The sequence below is a fragment of the Heterodontus francisci genome, chromosome 23, assembly GCF_036365525.1.
Source record: "Heterodontus francisci isolate sHetFra1 chromosome 23, sHetFra1.hap1, whole genome shotgun sequence".
Taxonomy (NCBI): Eukaryota; Metazoa; Chordata; class Chondrichthyes; order Heterodontiformes; family Heterodontidae; genus Heterodontus; species Heterodontus francisci.
This window is the reverse complement of record NC_090393.1, coordinates 53953818-53976885: the sequence shown is the minus strand read 5'-3', so window position 1 is coordinate 53976885 and position 23068 is coordinate 53953818. Positions and strand designations below refer to the sequence as shown.

General features: G+C 40.6%; 1 protein-coding gene across 2 annotated transcripts in view; it reads right to left on the bottom strand.

Annotated features, from left to right (window-relative positions):
• The window catches only part of lztr1 (leucine zipper like post translational regulator 1), a 340836-nt gene that overhangs the window by 75339 nt on the left and 242429 nt on the right, over positions 1-23068 (bottom strand). For both annotated transcript variants that reach the window (XM_068055296.1, XM_068055295.1), the window contains exons 2-8: positions 22485-22547; positions 19527-19583; positions 18468-18547; positions 16850-16958; positions 15736-15819; positions 12071-12128; positions 6379-6518 (exon numbers count right to left, since the gene is read on the bottom strand). In XM_068055296.1, coding sequence (XP_067911397.1) covers positions 6379-6518; positions 12071-12128; positions 15736-15819; positions 16850-16958; positions 18468-18547; positions 19527-19576 — 521 coding nt within the window. In that variant the 5' untranslated portion in view covers positions 19577-19583; positions 22485-22547. The remainder of the gene's footprint in view (positions 1-6378; positions 6519-12070; positions 12129-15735; positions 15820-16849; positions 16959-18467; positions 18548-19526; positions 19584-22484; positions 22548-23068) is intronic.

Below are 23068 nucleotides of genomic sequence, written 5' to 3'. Positions count from 1 at the left end.
TAAAGCTCATTTGCTTATCCAGCAAGGACCTAGGGAGTGATATTTGCCAGCTCCTTTAGGCACAAAAGAGCCTCCAAGGTGGCCAAGATGGGGTCTTCAGCTGAAACACAGGTTTAGTCCATGTTAGTGCGAGACATCATCTTGGTAAAGGAATTGAGCCTTGTACTAGGAATAGCTGCCAGAAGGATCGTTAATGGGGCTGATTGCTGTTTAAATTGCTAGTGCTGCACGGCATTTTGGTGGATAGCACTTGACCCAGCACCCTCTCGTAACCATGACCAGATGACTGGGAGGAAACAAGTCGTTGCTGAGGATTTTGAGTGCTACTTAAAAGGTATACACCTTTTACCGTTAGCTTGCTGCTGGAGAGGACTTTCAAAACACATCAGGAGACGACTCTTCCAAAACACATCAGGAGATTTTCTGGGACATTTAGTCAAGCCTTCACCAACACCCGATCAACCTTTATTTCAGAAATTCTCGGAGGACTTCACCTAAAAGAAAAAGTGAGTGCTATGCTTCTCTACCTTATAAAGGGTCACAAGGAGAAAGGGAGTGTTTGATCATGGGTATCTTGCTAGAGGTTCTCATTGGTCTTTACCAGGAATGGGAAGAGGACACAAGGCGAGGCAGACTACCAGCTGATGCAGGAGAAAGGGACATGAAGGCGAGGTAGACTACCTCCTCCATCAGGACCTCTAGTGCTGCACCAGAAACCTGTATGCCCTCTCACTCGGCCCCTGAGCCATACTAAAACCTGCCGCTCTACGTCAGACAGCCCAACCAAATTGTGTACAACAACCAGACGTTCAATTGGCATGTCATTTTACAGCCCACTGGACTCAATTGAGTTCAGTTTTTAGATCATAACCTCTGCTCCCATTTTGTTCCGTGTTTTGTTTGCAGTTCAGTGGTTTCTCATGTTTTTTTCCTAACCTCATTGCTTTGTGTTCAGATGGCTGCTATCCTGCCATTCACACCTCAGCTAAACACATTTTTGTTTTCTTTATTTGTCCCCTCACCACTCCCTTCGGCTTTGCACCATGAAATCTTTTGTCATTTCATCTGTCCTACCCTCCACCCTATCATAGACCTTCCCTTTTGTCGTTCTTCCCACCTTCCCCCCCTTTCACTTGTTCAAAACCTATTACATTCCTAACTTTTCTCAGTTCTGATGGAAGGTCACAGACTTGAAACATTAACTCGTTAAACATTTCTCTCCACAGAAGCTGCAAGACTGTTGAGTGTCTTCAGCATTTTCTGTTTTTATTCCTAACCCAGTGTTTTTTTAAATCTTTATAGTTTTGGTAAGACAGCAAATTTTATGGAAATAATTTCCAAAATAAGACTTTCAAAAAAATTCTCTATACACATAGGCCTATTATAAGAAGATTTTAATCCAATCAAGCTAAACTGGATTCAAACCCAGGATTTAAAGACAAATGTTATCCGTTCCACTGCATTATCTACTCCTGCAAATTCTTAGGATGTGGGCATCACTAGCAAAGCCAGCATTTAATGCCCATTCCCATCAGTCCTGAGCACGTGGTGTGGTGCCACTTCAGGGGCAATTAAAAGTCAGCCACTTTGACTTGGGACTGGAGTCACATTTTGGTTAGACCAGATAAGGCGACAGGGTCCCTTCCCTCAACTACATTAGTGAACCAGTTGGGTTTTTTTTTAAAAACAATCTGACAAATTTATGGTCACTTTTACTGACACCAGCTTTTTATTTGCAAATTTTCAAAACTGAATTCAAACTCTCAAACTGCCATGGAATGTTCTCTATTATTAATCCAGGCCTCTGGATTACTAATCCAGTAACATAATAACTGAAAATGATAAGAGCCATTTGCACATCCTGGATGAAGACAGGTATCAATACATTGAGCAGAATTGCTCGCCATTGATAAATAAGGGTGCAGCAATGAAGGTGTATTATACAGCAAGGGGTACGATTAAAATGCAGAGGTAGATTACAAGTAAAAACATAAAACACTAAAAAGACAGCTGCAATGGCACAAGAAGTAGCAAAGCATCAAAATAAACTTTGCTTCCTGCACTTCCTGTGCATTTTGTAACAAACTGCTGTTACCAATCTGAATTTGGAATGATTTATACCGGGAACAGTAGCATGGTGGTTACGTTATGGGATTAGAAATCCGGGGGCATGGACTAATGTTCCAGAAACGTGGGGCTGGATTTTATGGCGGGCGGACGGGAGCTGGCCACCAATGTAAAAGTCACTGGCGAACCCACTTCCGCCCAGCCTGAGGTGGGACTTCCACCCACTTGAGGGAGGAAGTCCTGCCTCATTGAACTGCCTGCCAATCATCGGGCCGGCAGTTCTTATCCCAGCAGCGCCACTGGGAGCGGTAGCCACTGCTGAGACTGCAACCCAGCCAAGGACATGGAGTCAGAACTGCAGGCAAGTTTAGTTTGCATCGCCGGGGGGTAACCAGTCGGGCCCTGGCGAGGCAAGGGTGGTCATCTGCGGGGAAGGGGGGGGGGGGGCGTCTTGGGTCCTGGGGGTGGCCCTCAATCAGGCACCCTGTGTCCATTTGTCAGGGCAGACATCCCGGGGTGCTGAGAGGCCACCAGCTTTCACTGGGCGGCCTTTCCCGGCTCCAGGACGCCCGCTTGCCATGGGTAAAATCCCCGTGGAGGTGGGTGAAAGCCCATAAGTGGCTGTTAACTGGCAACTTAAGGGCCTTGACTGGCCTGGGGCGGGCGGCTCGTTTTTCACCCCCTCCCTGCCATATGTAAAGTGTAAAGTGGGGCGGAGGCGGGAGCGGGTCAGGAAGGCCTCCGGAGCCTCCCGCTCCATTTTACACCACCCCCCCACCCCCATCACTGGGGTGGCGAAAATTCCAGCCATGAGTTCAAATCCCACCATGATAGCTGGGAATATAAATTCACTTTATTAAATAAATCTGGAATAAAAATCTATCAGTAATGGTGACAATGTAACTACCAGATTGTTCATTAATGCTGTTACGACTGAGGCAGGAGTAGTGCACCGTTTTTCTAGTTCCACTTCTCCACAGGTCACAACATATATTTAAATTTTCCCACTTACCAATATGGTCAATCATATACTCTACTTTTCCTAGAATAGAACACACTAACCAGGTTTCTTTAATGAACAACAAAATTATCAGTTTATTGTAGAAACATAGAAAATAGGAGTAGGCCATTCAGCCCTTCGAGCCTGCTCCGCCATTCATTACAATCATGGTTGATCATCCAACTCAGTAGCCTGTTCCCGCTTTCGCCCCATACCCTTTGATCCCTTTAGACCCAAGAACTATATCTAATTCCTTCTTGAAAACATACACTGTTTTGGTCTCAACTGCTTTCTGCAGTAGCGAATTCCACAGGCTCACCACTCTCTGGGTGAAGAAATTTCTCCTCATCTCAGTCCTGAAAGGTTTACCCCGTATCCTTAGATATAGAACAAGTCTTAACTAGTAATGAAGTAAAGCATTAACACAGATTTTAAATTTTGAAAGTCCCCTTTTCACCTTAGCCAAATTTTAAGCTACTTTTTTTTACCTTAGCCCCTCAGACTCACACACACACACAAACATACATAAATATATACACATACTGAAAAATAAATGGGATTTTTTTAAAAACTCAGAGCTCTGTTACTGAAAAAAAAGTACTTGGGCTGAACTACTTGCTCATTTTTGAAGAAAACAGCAGACAAGATATATTGTTCCAAAACTGGCATACAGTCTAGCCCCCAAGTACACGGTCACTAGGATCTTTTTGAACAGTTCTTTTCAGACGGTGTTGAGAATTATTTTAGCAGGCTTTCTTCAAAGACAGGAGATGAGATGAATGGACACAGTGGACTTCAGGGTTTTTGAGAGACTTGCTGGAAAGCTAGTTGGGTTGTGGTCTCCCTCCTTCACTTCTTCAAGCTAACTTTATCAGCTGCTCACTCCAGAAGGTAAAACACACACTCTGACTGCTACAACCAAAAGACTGCGAGGTTTCTGCTCTCTCTCTCCCTCTCTCAGGTGCACTCTGCTGCTCCTGGCTTGTCCAATCAAGGGGCACGCGACTGACTTCTCTGGCTATATCTCCCTGTTACCAGGGTTTTTGTTCTATTTTTAACTCAAGTCCTGTGACAACCAGTAAAGATTGTTGCCAAATTAATTCCTTCAGTGCCCTCTTGAAAAAAACTGGTCCAACATTTATTCAGTTTGACTATGAATTCCTCAAAAGGTATTTTAAACAAATAAACAGAATCACTTCCATAACAATATCCCAACTCATTGCCCAAAGCAAAATCAAAAACAATGTCACAACAGTCAACCCTCCTGACCCCTATAAATCTTGACCTGTCACTTCTTAGTAAACATCTTTCCCCAAGTCAAAAAAGCCCCCTGCTGGGTATTTATCTGAAAACAGGTGCCTTCCAATAACTATTGTTTACAAGCGTAATCCAAAAGACCTTCTGATGACCTCTTCTGAAAAAAAAAGAGTTCCAGCATCTACGGAATCTTTTTTCAGTTTTAACACACAAATCCTCATAATTTAACAAAAAATGGAAGCACTCACAACAATGCCCTTTAGTGAATGAAATCTGCCTTTCATACCCAGTCTGACCTATATGTGACTCCAAACTCTGAGCAATGTGGGCAACTCTTAAATGCCCTGCAGCAAGCTACTCAGTTGTCAAGACCTCACCACCGTTTTCTGAAGGACAATCAGGGATGGGCAATAAATGCTGACTTTGTTAGTATGCCCACATCCCCTGAATGAATAATTTAAAAAAATTGTGGAAGTGGTGTACTTTGCCAAAACACTTTGGACCAATTGTACTACCTTCATCTGCACCAACACTTTCAGGCTTTTTTTTTTAAGATTCTACTCCTAAAATCAAGATTTTTGTCTGGTATGGTATTGCTATTGCGCCTGGATAGCTGTCGACACAATACACTGGGTACCACTTTGTATGAGGGGAGGTGCAGCAGCTCATAGTATCTGGTGTCCCATTGACGCCACCAAATCTGTAGGGAGCTTGGCATCATACATTATAAATGGGAGCAATAAGGAAGATAGGCCTAAAACAAGACTCCATGTGAACAGGAAGGGAGATTTGCTGTGTCGTCACGTACCACTTTATTCCCCTGACAAGGGAATCATCCATCATTGTTCTTAAGTATTATGTGCAAGCTCTAGTAGTTCATTTAAATGTAAAGAGCATGTTCAGAAGAATGTACAGATGCAGCAAGATAACCTTCACATTTGTATGTCAATTTGATGTGCAGCTTTTTTAAAACAAAAAGCAAAGTAAAATATTGTTCTTCATTGGATATTTCCTTTTTTTCATGCAACTTATTTCTAAAACTGTTTTATTTGAGGTTTACCAAGCCTCACTGTCATGTACAGGGAAATCCATTAGAAAAACTGCAGCCACAGGATTATTTAAGAAATAGTCATAAAACACGAGTGTCAATCTGTAAGTCAGTATCAGCTAGCAGTTAAAAGTCCCTTCAGTACTGAGCAGTATTTATTAGTAAAATCAAAGTTAGACCACAACTAATTCCTTCCCCTTTTGTTGGACTCTACCAAATTTGTGTCTACAATTAAAATTTGTGAGCCTTTTTGTAGAATACATACATAAAAGAACATTTAATGGAACAAAGTAGAACCTTTTACTCTCCTGAACCACAGATAAATAGTCCAAAAAGGTCAAGGCTCCTGCCTTCCTGTACGTGGTCTGGCAATGTTAATAACTTTGGTTACACGGCAACAAATGATCATTGCATGTGGTGTGGGGCACCTGGTCCAATTCATCTTGCACTTAACACCAAATTTCAGAGGGGAGGGGGAGAACTGGGACAATAGAGAATTATTACTTTGCTGCACTGCTGTATACTGTGGTGAGCGAACTCTTGTGAATGCTACTTGTTCTCAAACAGCTTCAGCAATGGTAATGTGAGCACAGATATTCTTGACTTTAAAGGAACACACAAGATTAGACTTCAGCTGATACTGGAATCAATTCAATAGCCAGAAGGCAAAAGACCTACATCAAGAAATGGATTTCTTACTCAGAAGTTATATCATACATTAATGTTATGAAAGATTTTTTTTATATAATCACCATTCCCTATATTCAATGCAGTAATTTTTTATAGCTCCCAAATGACCAGCATTACAGTAAATGTGCTGCTGAGTAAGGCAGAGAACTTCTACATCAAGGCTTGATGAGAAAACATGAGAGTTCCTCCTCTAAATCCCTAAATCACATCTTTCCTGACCCCAGTTTCCTTGCCTCAAAACCTGACAATGTAATAACAATTTCACTAGTTTATTAAGGATAAGAGTGATTAGAAAGAATAATTATTGAGCACGTACACTTTTTCCTTGAATTCAAATTGAAAAAGATTATTGGTGATCTTTGCTCCGCTCTGTCCTGAGAAAACAAACATCTTGTCCTTGCAAACAGCCACAGGGAAGTTACAGCATGAAGGAGGGATCTCTCCACTCTGCTCGATCTAAAAAAAACAAAGTAGATCTTTTGAGGTTACAGCCTACTAAATTTTTTTGCAAATTCAAATTCTTCCTGGACTGTAAACTATTGCCTCTCAATTGGACTTTTTCCACTTTTTTCTTAAGGACATTCAGGCAACCTACTCAAAACATAAATGGAAACACTACTACCTTCTTTACAATCTTGACGTGAGTAACCCGCTACCTCTGATTATTTTATTGTTGCGGGATTGGAGTGTGGTTGCTGTTAGTTATATCTTCTGCGAGTTGAAGACTTTTCTTAGTTAATAAAAGGATCTCAGCTTCAGTTGGGATCTGGGTCGAGGAGATCACTCAATAACAAGAATCTCTATAAGAAGTTCCCATGAACCATGGACGTGGTTAACACATTGATCACTCAGTATTTTCAGCTCTGTACCAGATTCTGATGTATACCAGGCTGCCCTACCAACAAATGCTAGACTTGAATCCATTTGGTCAGTACACCTAGGTGGAAACCAATTTTTATAATGAGTTGACTGTCCCATCTAAAAAAGTCACAACTGGCATACAAAGAGCACCTAAATAGACACCACAGCAATCATTTTATCTAACTGAATAGATGGGATTTGGCTGCCCTAATGACCCATCAAATGTACCCTCGAGCACATTAAGGAAAATCTGCCCCAGTGTGGAAAATCACACCATTTTGGTTTTTACTGCACTTGAAATAAAAGATTGTAGAAAAAAAAGGGAGAAAAAAAAAATTCCCCTTAGTCTCAATCAAGGTCCTCTTCCTCACAGAAGAGAGGAAAACTCCACAGTTCCCACCTATAACAGGAGCTTAATTACTTGTGATAAGTTTGCATGAATCCCTTCCTTTATCAAGTCACTTTCAGACTTGCTTATTTTCCTAGGGCACCTAGAAAATGATTAAGCAGAGTCAACACGGATTTACGAAAAGGAAATCATGTTTGCCAAATGAGTTAGAATTTTTTTGAGGAAGTAACTAAGGCAGATGGATAAGCAGCTGAACCAGTGGATGCAGTGTATTTAGCTTTTCAAAAAGCATGGATAAAGTGCCATACAAGAGGTTATTACACAAAATTAGGACTCATGAATTGGGGGTAATATATTTGTATGGTTTGAGGACTGGTTAAGACAGAAAATGGAGAGATGAAATAAACGGGACATTTTTGGATTGGCAGGTTGTAACTAGCAGGGTACCACAAGGATCAGTACTTAGGCCTCAGCTATTTACAATCTATATTAATGACTTAGATGAGGGGACTTAGATGAGGGGACTATGGGCGGCACAGTGGCGCAGTGGTTAGCACCGCAGCCTCACAGCTCCAGGGACCCGGGTTCGATTCTGGGTACTGCCTGTGCGGAGTTTGCAAGTTCTCCCTGTGTCTGCGTGGGTTTCCTCCGGGTGCTCCGGTTTCCTCCCACATGCCAAAGACTTGCAGGTTGATAGGTTAATTGGCCATTATAAATTGCCCCTAGTATAGGTAGGTGGTAGGGAAATATATAGGGACAGGTGGGGATGTGATAGGAATATGGGATTAGTGTAGGATTAGTATAAATGGGTGGTTGATGGTCGGCACAGACTCGGTGGGCCGAAGGGCCTGTTTCAGTGCTGTATCTCTAAACTAAACTTTTCCAGCAAATTTTGGTGAGGAGAGGCCGCAGAGGGATATAGGCAGGTTGGATGAGTGGGCAAGAATATGGCAAATGGAATACAATGTAGAAAACTGTGAAGTTATCCACTTTAGCAGGGAAAATAAAAAATAATATTTTTTGAACGGTGAGAAACTGAGAAATGTTTACATTCAGAGGGACCAGAGTGTCCTAACAGAAAGTTAACATGCAGGTACAGCAAGCAATTAGGAAGGCAAATTGTATGTTAGCTTTTGTTACAAAATGATTGGAGCATTAGAGTAAAGAAGTCTTACAACAATTATACAGGGCATTGGTGACGGCACACCTGGAGTACTGCCTGCAGCTTTGATCTCCTTACCTAATGAAGGACATACTTGCTCTACAGGGGATGTAACAAAGGTTCACTAGACTGGTTCCTGGGATGAGGGAATTGTCCTATAAGGAAAGATTGAGCAGGCTAGGCCTATATTCCTTGCAGTCTAGAAGAATGAGAGGTGATCTAATTGAAACATGTAAAATTCTTAAGGGGCTCGACAGGGTAGATGCTGATTCACCCCTGGCTGGTGAATCTAGAATATGGGGTCAGTCTCAAAATAACAGTTCGGCCATTTCGAAATGAGATGAAAAACCTCTTCACTCAAAGAATTATAAATATTTGAAATTCCCTAACCCAGAAAGCTATGGATGCTCAGTCTTTGAGTATATTCAAGATAGAGGTTGATAAATTTTTGTGTACGAAGGGAATTAAGGGATATGGAGACAACGTGGGAAGGTGGAGTTGACGTAAATCAGCCATGATCTTGTTGAATGTGGAGCAGGCTCAAAGGACCAAATGGCCTACTTCAGCTCCTATTTCTTATGTTATATTTTGCATACAAGAACAATGCCAGTACTAAGTTAGGAGGGTTCCTCTGCAAGATAATTATATGACTGTAATGCTTTAAGGAGATTTTTCAAATCAAGACTATTCTAACTTGAGTACTGTTGAAAATAGTCATGTTGTCGAAGCTTTTCTTCTTGCACTCATCAGGACAATCCGCAAGAATACCAGTGTAAGGGAAAACAACAACTTTATACTGTATGAAAAGAGAGTGCTGATTGGTTGGCAAGTGAACTCTGATTGGTAGAGGCGTTGCCATGGAGAATGCACCAGGAATACTGGGGTAAAACATGTTGATGCGTGGCTGGAGACATGGTACAGGAGGGAAGGCTTCAGATTTCTGGGGCATTGACAGCAGTTCTAGGGCAGGAGGGACCTGTTCAAGATGGACAGGTTGCACCTTAACAGCGGTGGGGCCACTGTCCTTGCGGGGAGGTTAACTAGTGCTGCAAGGTAGGGTTTAAACTAATTTGGCAGGGGAATGGGCACTAGGATGAAACATTTGATAGGAGAAACAAAGTGCACCAAAGATTTGGAAACATGAATGGCACTACAGTAAAGATTAGATCAGAAATAGGAGAATCAGACAGTGGGCAAATGCAAGGCAGTCTAAGATAGGTTAGGAACGCATGTGCGTAAATAAGGTTGGTGAGCTGTGGCACAAGTCACCAAGTGGGACTATGATAATATAGTGGCAATGACAGAGACTGGGCTGAAAAAAGGAAAGGATTGGGAACTTAATATTCCTGGCTACAAGGTATTCAGGAAAAGGAGGGAAGGAAAAGGAGGGAAGGAAAAGAAGGCGGACATGACAATATTGATCAAAGGGTTTAATATAGCACTGGAGGGAGATGATGTAGTTGAGGTGCCAAAGACAGAATCTATTTGGTTAGAATAAACAATGAGCTATTACATTACTGGGTGTATGCTGTAGGGCCACCAAATAGTGGGATGGAGATAGAGGAGCATCTTGGTAAGTAAATTATAGAAAGATGCAAGGACAACACAGTAGTGATAATGGATAACTTCAATTATCCAAATATATGGACTGGATTAGGAACATTTAAAGGGCAGAATTCTTGAAAGGTGCACAAAAGAATTTTCTTAATCAATGTACTTCAACTCAATGAGAGCGGCAGCAGTAATGGATCTAGTTCTGGGGAATTAAGTGGGGCAGGTGGTACATGATTCAGTGGGGAGCATTTAGGGAACAGTGCTATCAGATTTAGTGTAGTTATGAAAAAGGAAAATGACAATCAAGAGTAAAAATACTTTAATAAAAACAAGAAATGCTGGAAATACTCAGCAGGTCTGGCAGCATCTGTGGAGAGAGAAGCAGAGTTACGTTTCAGGTCAGTGACCCTTCTTCAGAACTGGCAAATATTAGAAATGTAAAAGGTTTGAAGCAAGTAAAGTGGGGGTGGGGCAAGAGATAACAAAGGAGAAGGTGTAGACAGGACAAGGTCACAGAGAAGAACCGACCAGAAGGTCATGGAGCAAAGGCAAACAATATGTTAATGTTGTGTTGAAAGACAAAGCATTAGTACAGATTGGGTGTTAACTGACTGAAAACTGAACTGCCACAAGTACAATCATTTCTGAGCATGACGGGCCCCCCATTTTACTTTTAGTTCTTTTTTCTTTCTTTTGTGTTTATTTTATCTTAGTTTGTTCAGTTTGCTTACCCACTGTTTTTTTTTCATGTTTGTACTTGCGGCAGGTGAAGGTGGCAGGGCAAGTTGGTAAGGATGTTAGAAAAGGCATGTGGGACCCTTGACGTTATTAACAGAGGAATAGAGTATAAAAGCCAGGAAGTTATGCTAAACCTTTATAAAACGCTGGTTAGGTGTCAGCTGGAATACTGTGCTCAATTCTGGGCAACAGACCTTAGGAAAGATATCAAGGTCTTAGTGAGGATGCAGAAGAGATTTACTAGAATGGTACTAAGGATGAAAGACTTCAGTTATATGGACAAGCTGGGGTTGTTCTCCTTAGAGAAGGTTAAGAGATATGATAGAGGTGTTAAAAATCATTAACGGTTTGGGTACAGTAAATAAGGAAAAACTGTTCCCAGGTGCAGAAGGGTCAGTAATCACGGGTCACAGATTTAAGGTAGGCAAAAGATTTACAGGCAAAGTCAGGAATTCTTTTTCATAAAACGCAGTGACTTGTTATGATCTGGAATGCAATGCCTGAAAGGGTGATAGAAACAGATTCAATAGTAACATTCAAAAAGGAACTGGATAAATACTTGAAGGACTAATGGGTGAGAGCCTGGAAGTGGGACTAAATGGCTGGAAATTTCAAAGAGCTGGCACATGGGCTGCATGGCCTTCTTCTGCAAGATTCTATTATTCTTGTTGTTTTTCTCTGCCTAATTCCACCTTTATAGAATTCCACAACAACTTCTGGACAAAGCTTCTCTCATGGTGGCATTAGTGTTTGATAGCTAGGAAGTGAAGAAAACAGACAGATTTCTGCATTCTGTTGGAAAGTAATATAATACAGCCATGGAGTGGCTGATGGTCCATGTGATGATCCCTGGGATTAAACAGCCGGCCCACATTCTCGGCTAATACACGAAAAATGTCACCTAGTAAAGGTACTCAAGAGCAGCTAGTATCCACAAAACCAATACCAACAAACACCTGCTTCTCCATGTCCAAGGGAAGGAAGAAAAGTATGTATGAATTTATTTTTAAAGAATGTTTGCTTATGATGTGTTGACAAAAGCAAATTGTTGCTGAAAGCCTGCTAGATTTGACCTTAGTCTCAGTCAGCTCATGGTAAAGCAATGTGTGTATATTTGCTTTCAAATACTATACACAGCATCTGTATACTCCTATACAAAGATACATCACAGTCCCTCCCCATAAAAAGTTCCCAGTTGCAAAAGAGCAAGGAATTTATTTCAAAAATCAAATAGGAAACAATAATATTCCATGGGGCTCATTGTGTTTAGTCTTTCGTTCTTGAACCTTTTTTTTTAAAAAACCGTTTTAATTACACCGAATTGCTACATTTATAATTACTTACCTCATCCCAGCATGCCATCTCTTTATCCTGGAGGCCAATGGTCCACATGTCATTCAGCCTGAGGGAAGGAAAAAGCAGATTGCATTGTTGACAGTCCTATTAATGTACCTTGCTAATCTAAAATGAGCTTCAAACATCATGACGTCAATTATTAGTTTGAGAATGAAGTCAGAAATACAACTTATTAGAATTAAAAAAGACAAATTTATTAGGGATGAACTAAAAGAGACTAACTGAGAGGTACTGCTGCAAGATTGAGGAAGCTCCATCAGTGTTGAATAAATGTAAATGATATATACCCAAGAAAACAAAGTCCCCAAAAATGAACAGGGCAATTAAAATGGCAAGAAAAATAAATTGAACAAAGTGCATAGGGGGAAAAAGTGCCAAACTGTGGTTCAAGCATGGGACTGCCAAAACAAGTTTTAAAAAAGGTTTTAGAGGCACAAAAGTGACTATGAATATAGCAAAAGAAGTTGGGTTAAATAGAAAGATTACTTGCAGGATGCAGAATATCACTTTCGATTCAAATCCTGCATTTGATGCTTGGAGCTCTGTTTCTCACAAAAATGATCTGCACACTGAAAGGAACTGTAATATTATCGATATAAAAACAAAGAACTTTGGAAACACTCAGCAGGACAGGCAGCATTTATGGAGAAAATCCCCTGATGACGGGTCATTGACCTGAAATGTTAACTCTATCTTCCTCTCCTCACAGATGCTATGTGACCTGCTGAGTTTTTCCAACAATCTCTTTTTATATCAGATTTCCAGCATTTGCAGTTATTTTGCTTTCTGTATCATCAAATTTGCTGGTGAGGACACTGATCAAAAGATCTATTAGAATTCGAATAGATCTGGCTAGGATAGTAGAGTTTGTTTGTTTGTGCAGTAGTAGTCTAAAGAGGTAATGCTAAAACTCCACATTGCACTGGTCAGATCTTACATGGGAATATTGTGTTTTGTTCTGGTCGCCATGTCAAAGAAAGTACAGGCATTGAGAAGATTAATTCGAAGTGTGAGGGAAATGGTACAAGAAATATTAGATGAACTAAAAGGTAGTTAAGGGGGTAGAAGGAGCCTCAGGGTCTATGAAGAATTAAGTAATTAGCAAAATAAAGCCAGAATATTACTTCAAAGACAGACAGGAGAGCCGGAGAAGAGTATTCAAATCAGTGAGAAGTAAATGTAAAACCCATATATTAGGAAGAATATCTTTACTCAAATAAAAGTTTGGAATAATCTTTCAGATACCAGAGGGAAAAACAAATATTCAGGATGTTCAAAAAAGAAGTTGGATACTAAGGAGATTGTGTATTAGAGAGATTTTCAGGAGTCCTCAGACTCCCAAACCCAAAAAAAGACTACTTGAAGGACAGCCCAGATTACTCTACATCTTCACTGCCAGCATAAGGGAACAGTCATAATTGGAGGGAGGTGGGAGAAAGCGAGAATCAGCAGGCAAATAAACTAAAGTTTGGCTCTTTTATGATCTGCTGTGTATCGATATGTTCAAGAAAACCAAAAATTAACCATCTTAAAAACAGCCTTTAAAAAAAAACAGGTTTAGCTTCCCAACAGCTACGGCATCAGTAGAAGAGCAAAGGTAGCACACTATTTTCTACTTCACTAAATCTTCTGGGCTTTGGATTCTCCACGGCTAGGGAGGAATGGGAAGAATAATTGCATGCATACTAGCATTCGTGTAGGTCAGTGTAACATCGCGCTCAGACCAAGGCACTCCACAGAGGTGTGGCTCCTGAGGCTGCAAGGATCAGCATCTTTGGAGTTTCTCACATTCTGCTTAATCTCTAGGCTAGAGATGATCAGGTGCAAAAAAAAACAAAGAATACAGTAAAATAAGGGACTGTTGAATCACTGAAACCAAGTACAGCTGAACATTTGGGCCCACCTAACTCACTCTTTCATTAAAATGATTTCCAACACCAATTGCAGCATCTGTTTGTCTGAAGAACTCCAGAGTTTTGCCTTTGAGGGTCTCGAGTCTTTGGAACTCTTTTCCTCAGAAGGCAGTGGAAGCAAAGTCTTTGAATATTTTTAATGGAGAGGTAAACAGATTCTTGATAGGCAAGGGGGTAAAAGGTTATCGGGGATAGGCGGGAATGTGGAGTCGAGGTTACAATCAGATCAGCCATGATCTTATTGAATGGCAAGGCAGGCTCGAGGGGCCAAGTGGCCAACTTGTGCTCCTAATTCGTATGTTCCTGGAAGACCATTTCGGTACTGATCAATATTTGTGAGAAGTGGTTCCTGACATTAGCCCTGAACATGTCTCGTACCTGTTTGTAACAGTCCTGTAGTCAAGTGCTCAGGATTAAGCTTTTCGAATCCACCGAGTGTAAAAATAATCTCTCATTCACACCCTTTCAAGGCTTTCATTTTTTTTGCTTACTTCTCGCATAATTCTGACACTAGGGATCGGCCTAATAACCCACCACTTTACTGCTTTCAGGGACTGGCTGTTACCTTCTGCGTCAAATAACATATGTAACCCAGTCTTTTTTTTTTTATTTGTTCATGGGATGTGGGCATCACTGGCCAGGCCAGCATTTATTTCCCAGCCCAAATTGTCCTCAAGAAGGTGGTGGTGAGCCATTTCCTTGAACTGTTGTAGTCATTGTGGTGTAGGTACACCCACTGTGCTGACAGGGAGGGAGTTTATGGATTTTGACCCAGCGACAGTGAAGGAACTGCAATATATTTCCAATCAGGATGGTGTGTGACTTTGACGTAACTTGCAGGTAGCAGTGTTTTCATGTGCCTACTGCCCTTGTTATTATAGGTGGTAGAGGTTGTGAGTTTGGAAGGTGATGTTGAAGGAGTCTTGGCGAGTTGCTGCAGTGCATCCTGAAGATAGTTCACACTGTAGCCACTGTGCGCTGGTGGTGGAGGGGGTGCCAATCAAATGGGCTGCTCTGTTCTGGATGGAGTCAAGTTTCTTCGGTGTTGTTGGAGCTGCACTCATCCAGGCAAGTAAACAGTATTCCACCACACTCTTGACTTGCGCCTTGTAGATGGTGGACAGGCTTTGGGGAATTAGGAAGTGAGATACTTGTCACTGAATCCTTAGCCTCTGATCTGCTCTTGTAGCCACAGTACTTATATGGCTGATCCAGTTAGGTTTCCGGTCAATGGTGGCCCCTAGATGTTGATGGTGATGCTGTTGAATGTCATGGGTGATGATTAGATCTTCTCTTGTTGGAGATGGTCGTTGCCTGGCACTTGCGTGCCATGATTGTTATTTGCCAATTATTAGCCGAAGCCTGAATGTTGTCCAGGTCTTCCTACGTACAGGCATGCACTACAAGCAAATTCCTGGCAAAGTTATGTCACTTAGATTTTACCAGATCCCAATTTTCTTCCTTAAATCCACAATGACCAATTGGTCTGGAAACTGAAGGCAATCAGACTGTAAATAAAGTCTGGTTTCAGTCCACACAGTAACAAGGAAAACCAGGTTGGGTATAGTCCTCACCCAGTTAGCATTACTACATGGAGTCAGTTGTGTATAATGTTTTAGTCAATCTTGACTTAATGTCGGGCAAGAATCCAATGCAATTGGATATTTGAGTGCCAACTGCCGGTTAATGCTTTCATTTAAACGAACAAGCTAGAAGTTTAAGAAACTGCTCTCACCTTACCTGGCATTACCATCGTAGCCTGCAAAGATCCAGAGTTTGTCACTATAAACCGTAGCTCCATGAGCTGATCTTGCAACTGGCAACCTGCAATAAAAGCATATTTTGCAGTGAAAAATTTCTATACAGTAAATTAGTAAAGGACTCACTATTAGACATGCATTATCTAAAGAGCATTAAATATATATTCATCCAGCAATGGACACTAATCAGGGTGTTACAGCAAACATGCAGCTGAGGAGTTGAGATAGATTACATGTGAAAGAAGTCCTAAAGAGTGGGCTACAAGCTGGGATTCTAATTAAGGAACAGAGATGATGGCATGAAGCTTGAAAGGATTAAAGCAATCACCTGAAACAAAACCACTTGTACATATCTGCTTTTGAGTTGCTTTATTCTGTTTTGACAGTGGTGTATGTCCTGGTAGATATTAATGACCAATCTGTTCCATATAATTGATTCAAAATGATATCCACATTGACAGCAAAAATGATTACCATAAAATGCACACTTATTGGGCAATATACATTAAAGTAAACTTTGCAGGTTTGAGTTTGTATTCTATGTGTGAGCGCACTATCTCCCATCTCAAGAGTGGAGATGTCAGGAGGAGGGATTCAAAGAATAAATCACCCCATGGCACATGGACACTCCTCTTCATTCCTCGTCATAGGAAAAATAGCCTGTGGGAAGTTTGTGCGCCAGTCTTCTTGCAAACAAATGTGTTAGCAGTTGGGTGGGGGGAGGCAATTAGAAATGGGAACACGTAATAAAGCAACCTTAAATCATCTATACACAGCCTTCGTCATTTTTTAAAACCCGTCTAATGAAAGTAAGCCACCTACAAAATTTTATTAGTCACACAATATTAAGTTGCTAGAGCTAAAACTGTTGTATTCTGCAGATACTGCACAACTGCAGAATACAGAGTCTCAATCAATTAAAGGCGATTTGAAGTTTACCTACAACATACATCCTTGCAGCATAGGAAGGAGGTGCTTCATTATATCACCTTACCACAAACCCCCTCCCACCCCTACCAAACTCATCACGATGCTAAATGTTCTCCTTCAAAATTATAAACATACAGTATAACAAACAAACAAACAAAGCTTACCTGCCCTCTACTTTCCATTCTGTCCACTGGCCTGTGGCAAATTTGTACTCAAACAGATCATTCTTGTTCTGCAGGTTAGAGTTGGAATAAATGTCTCCAGTATAGCCACCTATACAGGGAAAAGTAACTCAAGATCATTGTTGAACTGTAGAGGTCATAACCCAGTGCACTTCCACCTATGCCAGAATATCACTTCCAAATTGGACCACAATTTTCAACAATAGTTGCAGAATCTAACTCTTTTTGGCTCAGTGACAGTATTCTCGCTTGAGTCAGAAGGTTGTGGGCCAAGGCCAACTCCAAAGCCTTGAGCACATAATCTCATTTGATACTTCAGTGTAGTATGGAGGGAGTAAAGATTAAACCAAGGCTCTGTGCCTTATCAAATGGACGTAAAAGATCTCATGGTACTATTCGAAGGAGAGCAGAGAGCTCTCCTGGACAATAATTACTCCTACAGTCTTTCCCTAAATCACAACAATGACTAGAGCTCTGAAAGATGTTATGTAAATGCAATCTTTTTAACTACACAGATCCTTATCTCCTTTATAAAGTATCATTGTAACTGTTTTAAAATAACAGGAACTAAAAATTTAATTTTTGATTTTTCTTGGCAGCAGGTATAGATGGGTTATTTCTAGGTCTTGCAAGATCTTGCATTAATTTGATAAAAACCTCAGCAGAGCATGCACCTGTAAACATCTGTGAGTAAATGTGCTTGCAATACCAATAAATTAGCCCACTGTCTCACATTAAGGCTTACACAAGTGCACAAACAATTAATCTCCAGTCAGGAATCACTACTTCAGGAACTTAGTGAAGGCAAGATTCAGAGCACCCTTCAGTGTTTTACTGGTCCTTGTTTCGAACAAATTACAGCATCTTAAATGGTCTCCCTGCATCCTTATGTTGAAAACAAGACTTGAGCGACCTCCTGTGAGTCTAACTTTCTTACAAAGGACTTCAAAACTGAAAATCCTTTCTTCGACCAATCTCCCCCTCCTACAACCCACAGGCATGTAAAGCACAAGCTTGGTAAAAGCTCATTACTGTTTCTTAATATAATATGTCTAATGCCCTGTTATTTTCAATTCACTGCTGTCTGCCTTACACATCTATCAAAAATCCTGTCCTAGTTACATAAAAAAACATTTTTCCAGAAAACGGGCCAGGTTGCTGCCTACAATTGCAGTATTCCTGGAATCCTTCTCGTCGTGCAACTATACAGAACAATTAGGTCAGGATCGGAAGGTGAAAGCCTATTTTTAGATGCATTCACAAATACATAAAAAATATACAGAAAGAAACAGTAGTCTGCAGAAAAAGACTAATCATGGACCAGGAGCATTGCCAGTGTATGACAATAATATGCCACAGATACTTTCTACTGACCGATCAAAACTTTCATTCGCTAAAGCTGGGTGGGGCATGAGGGAGAAAGAGAAGAGCGATGAATAAAAAAATGCCTCAAGATCAGATTAATGTGATCATTTTCTTGAGCTTTAGAACAGTTTTAACTATCATAATCTAAACTTAAAGTTAAAATCAGTCACCTGACAGCAAAAGTCCATGAATAAGCAGAAGTATCCCCAGAACCCTGCCCATTCGCACGACTTACCAAACACAAACATGCTGCTTCCATACACAACGGCTGAGTGATGGTACCTAGGTGCAGGTGGAGTCCCTGTTGTAAAAGCCCTGACCAAGAAAGCCAGAAATAAATCATCATGGTTTTTAATGTTACTAAAAATGCTTTAAAATAAAATCAACAAGGATAAAGTTAGTTGTGCAACAGCCATGCTCTTAAATTATACAGCATGGGGTAAAAGTTTAAAACATACTAATAAGTTGCCAGGTATTAACTACTTTCAAGACTAACGACTTGCATTATTCACCAAATATTGACAGGGCCACCAAATGGAAAACACTGGTAAAAGCCCTAGAATCCTATGCAATAACTTCAATTTATTCAACCATCATAAACCAGTATCCTGATTATTTGCAGATAATGTGTACCATTAAAGTGCCTTTTGGTAGTGGCCAATAGTGCCAGTGGTTCACCTGACCCCATTGGTAGTTTGATTTTTTCCCCATCGGTAGTTTGATTTTTTCCCCATCAAACACAATTAAGGGATGTTATCATACTTAAACGCTGGACTGAATACAGATTTCAGTTAGCCAAAATGTCCTATTCCAGTAGTCATAGAGTTATAGTGATTTCACTGTTGGTAAAGATCTTATTTCAAAGTAGGAGATCACCACCTTTCACTAATATCCTCTGGACATCAAAAAAAGGTCAAGAGGAAATAGTGATCCCTTAACACTAGACCAGAACAGGGGGAAAAAAGTGAGCAAGAGCTCCATTCAACACCTGGGTGTCTGGTGCCGATTGTCAATCCTGGGTCATTGGATACATCAGAACCCCCCCTGTCCTATCACATATCCCCACTTTTCCACACTATCTATGGTGGAGTCCCCAGACACCTTGATTTTATTATTGGGAACTCCCTGCCAAAACCCACCTATTCTACTAAATAGTTTGGTCACACCCTCCTAATTGCTCTCTTCTTGGGTCAGAATCGATTTCCTCATGCCTGTAAGAATCCATTTCCTCATGCCTTGGGATTTTCTTTTCCAATCAAGATGTTTTACAAATGCAAACTGTTGCTGTACAAACCTGCACCAAGAGCAGTCCTTGACATCAAATCTTAACAGGTCATTTAACATGTTCTTTCTGCAGAAAAAACAAAAGAGTTGAAAGATCATTCAACATGGACGGTCAATTTGGTTACATTGGGTTCTTCCCACTCCTCTCCAATGCCACCCCCAACCCCCCCCACACCAAATCCTCAACTTTAAGCAATGTCTTTTTTGCGTATCTGAAAGTTTCATCGACACCTATAGCCACAACCATACTAAAATCAATGCTGAATTCTGTCAGGAACAATGCAGCTGTCTATAAATGACTACTGGCATCTTTACCAAACTATTGATTAGCCATGTTGGCTTTGCTGGTTGGCAAGTACTTGATTTCCAGTGCTCATCACAAAGTGTTTCAAAGTGATGCAAAAAAAAGTTGTCTGCAGTGTTCTGAAGTCCTACACATCCTGTAATATTCAATTATGCTTAAGTACACATGAATACTCGGATGGTGCTCTTGTCCTGTAGTTTACAGCTATATTAGACTGGAAAACAAATGGTTTCATTTCATCTCGATGGAATGGGGCTGTTCTATTTAGTTCAATAGCTAAGCACATCATAAATTTAACATCTTATTTGTGCTAAGGGAACAGTCATCAGCAAAAAGTTTCTAAAAGCTAATTTAATGCCACGTTTGATTGTGAGCCAAAATGATGGCGTGAAATATTCTTTGCTGGCTCTAAAGACCCTCTCTGAGTTTGAGATACACTCAATTCAGCAATGTTGAAGGAGGATACCATCCAATTGGCTCATACTATTATAAACGGAAAATTCTGCAGTTCTGATGAAAAGTCACAGACCTGAAACGTTACTTCTGCTTCTCTCTCCACAGATGCTGCCTGACCTGCTCAGTATTTCCAGGATCATCTGTTTTTATTATGGCCCATACTATTGTTCTCCTGGAAGTGACAGGAATCCTACAAACAGCCTATACAATAACTGATCGGCAAGTATATGATGAGAGCCCAATAGTCAACGTTCATAGCATACATGAACAAAATCACGGAACTCTGCACATATTCACCCGAGTTTCACGACTTTTACTCTGATAAAGTACATAACTCAGGCAACATGTGCATCAACCACTGGACTATGGGTCAGTGCAGAGGTCTATTTGCTCTCATGAAACTCATGGTACATCCAACCTGGAAGGACTAAATACTGACATCTGGGGCAAAAAGCAGGAAAAGTGTTCTATTTCTCAGCATGAGAATCCCCAAAAATACAAAACTAAACTTGCAACTACTGCTAGTTTCCATGCTGCCTATTACATTACCTTCTGCAACAGAATAAGTGTAACCTACTCGGCACATCACTGTAGGTTCACAGAAAATAGTGTCATGGTCCTGTAGTTTTTTTTTCGGACTATGCGGTTTGCCTTTAAGGCTTGCAAAGGATCAGTATTGCTTTAAAAACCAGCAAGCCTTAGGAGTTATAGGAAGGTGCATTTTCGTTGCCTTAGAAATGGCCATTTGGAGACTGCGATTAAAAGGGTGCATTCTCAATACCATGGAAACAGCCACTGGGAGTGAGTCTCATTTGTTACAATTCAATTTTGAACTGGCTTATGAGTTGAAGACAGCTGGAACACAGACAGAGGACACAGACAGACGCAGAAGACACAGCTGTGGTGTTCAGACACCTGAAAAAGAACTCTCACCCATTCAAACTTAAGGAATAGGATTTTAGTTTGTTTTATTATCTCTCAAAATTCTGAGAAAAAGTCAAGCCAAAACAGAGATCTCTGGTAATTTAAATTGAAGAAAGGAAAGTTAGACTGTGACAATCTTTTATCCCTCAAAAACTCTAAAGACAGCTCGATTCCATTGAAAAGGTTTGCAAGTCGTTAATTGTTGAAATTCGCTGGAGAAGGAACGCAACAGTCTGTGAGGAATTCGAGCAACACTGCACTGTAAATTTTCAAGGATTCTAATTTTTGCTATTTTAAATGTTGTTTATATCTTCATAGTGTTTAAGAATTTAATTCTTCTAATTAAAGAGTTAAATTGTTGATTTAAAGACTTGCTTAGTCTCATTTGGGGGTTAATAAATGGTACCATTTGGCTGGGTCTTTCTTTAATTTGGAAAGTTTTAAATGATATGCTAACTGATCTGTGGAGCGACGGGATTGAATTAACAGTGCGTTGGTCCCACCACAATCAGAATTGTATATTTTGATTGGAGGCTTTGACAGGAGCGGTCGGTCGTAACAGTAGCTCTATTAAGATTAGCAGGCTATAAATCCCTCACCCCTCCCTGAGGCGAGAAAAACTCATTGTTAAATGATTAGCTTTTATTTCTTTTTTGAAGTTGCTTTGCATCAGTAATAAAGTGTGACATCTTGAGTATGATAGACATGTACTAGGATTAACTTACATTTTAGTGAAATGTCTGTGGCACTGATCAAGATTAGTCGAAGTATGCACTGTTTTATATATACACTGTGTAAAATGACATGTGTCTAAGACTAACAGAAGCTGAGAAAACACTTTTAGTATTTTCTGTTTTATTGGAGTTTGTGTCTGTATATTCTAACTTGTTGCCTTTGCTCCTGTGTACACTAAAAATTTTACATTATAGATTTAATATGTTATAACTGAAGACCTTCAGTAGGAAGGTACTTCCTTCCATGTATCTCTACTCAATTCTTTATATACAAATCACCTATTCTGAAAATGGTTGCAATAGCAACCCTGAAACTCAGCCAGCTCTACCTGGCTCTGTAAGGTACAACAATAGGCAGAATACATACCACTGTACCAAACACTATCTTGCTCGCTGGGTCTATAATCGTGGTACATTATTTTGGGTGGACCCAACATACATACATGCTTAACAAAGATGACCTTTGATTGTAAAATTGTTCCTGTATCTACATGGTGCATTTTTTAAACTACTGGCTCACATTCCTCAATGGGATTAGTTCAGTACATACCCATTATCGCCTCCAAACACATAGATTGCATCCTTATAGGCCACGACCGTATGCTTGCTTCGTCTGAAGAGAGAAAACACAAGCATCAATAACAATTCTACAGGGTATCTGTCGCAATATTTTCACAAACAAAAACAGTGGGTTAGGGCGGCACAGTGGCGCAGTGGTTAGCACTGCAGCCTCACAGCTCCAGGGACCCGGGGTCGATTCCGGGTACTGCCTGTGTGGAGTTTGCAAGTTCTCCCTGTGTCTGCGTGGGTTTTCTCCGGGTGCTCCGGTTTCCTCCCACAAGCCAAAAGACTTGCAGGTTGATAGGTAAATTGGCCATTATAAATTGTCACTAGTATAGGTAGGTGGTAGGGAAATATAGGGACAGGTGGGGATGTTTGGTAGGAATATGGGATTAGTGTAGGATTAGTATAAATGGGTGGTTGATGTTCGGCACAGACTCGGTGGGCCGAAGGGCCTGTTTCAGTGCTGTATCTCAAAAAAAAAAACTCTGTCCTTTCAACTCCTGATCTGAAATGGAGTTTATTTATTAATGCCAGTAAAAGGAAGTGGTTTACAGGGAAATTTATAGGGGA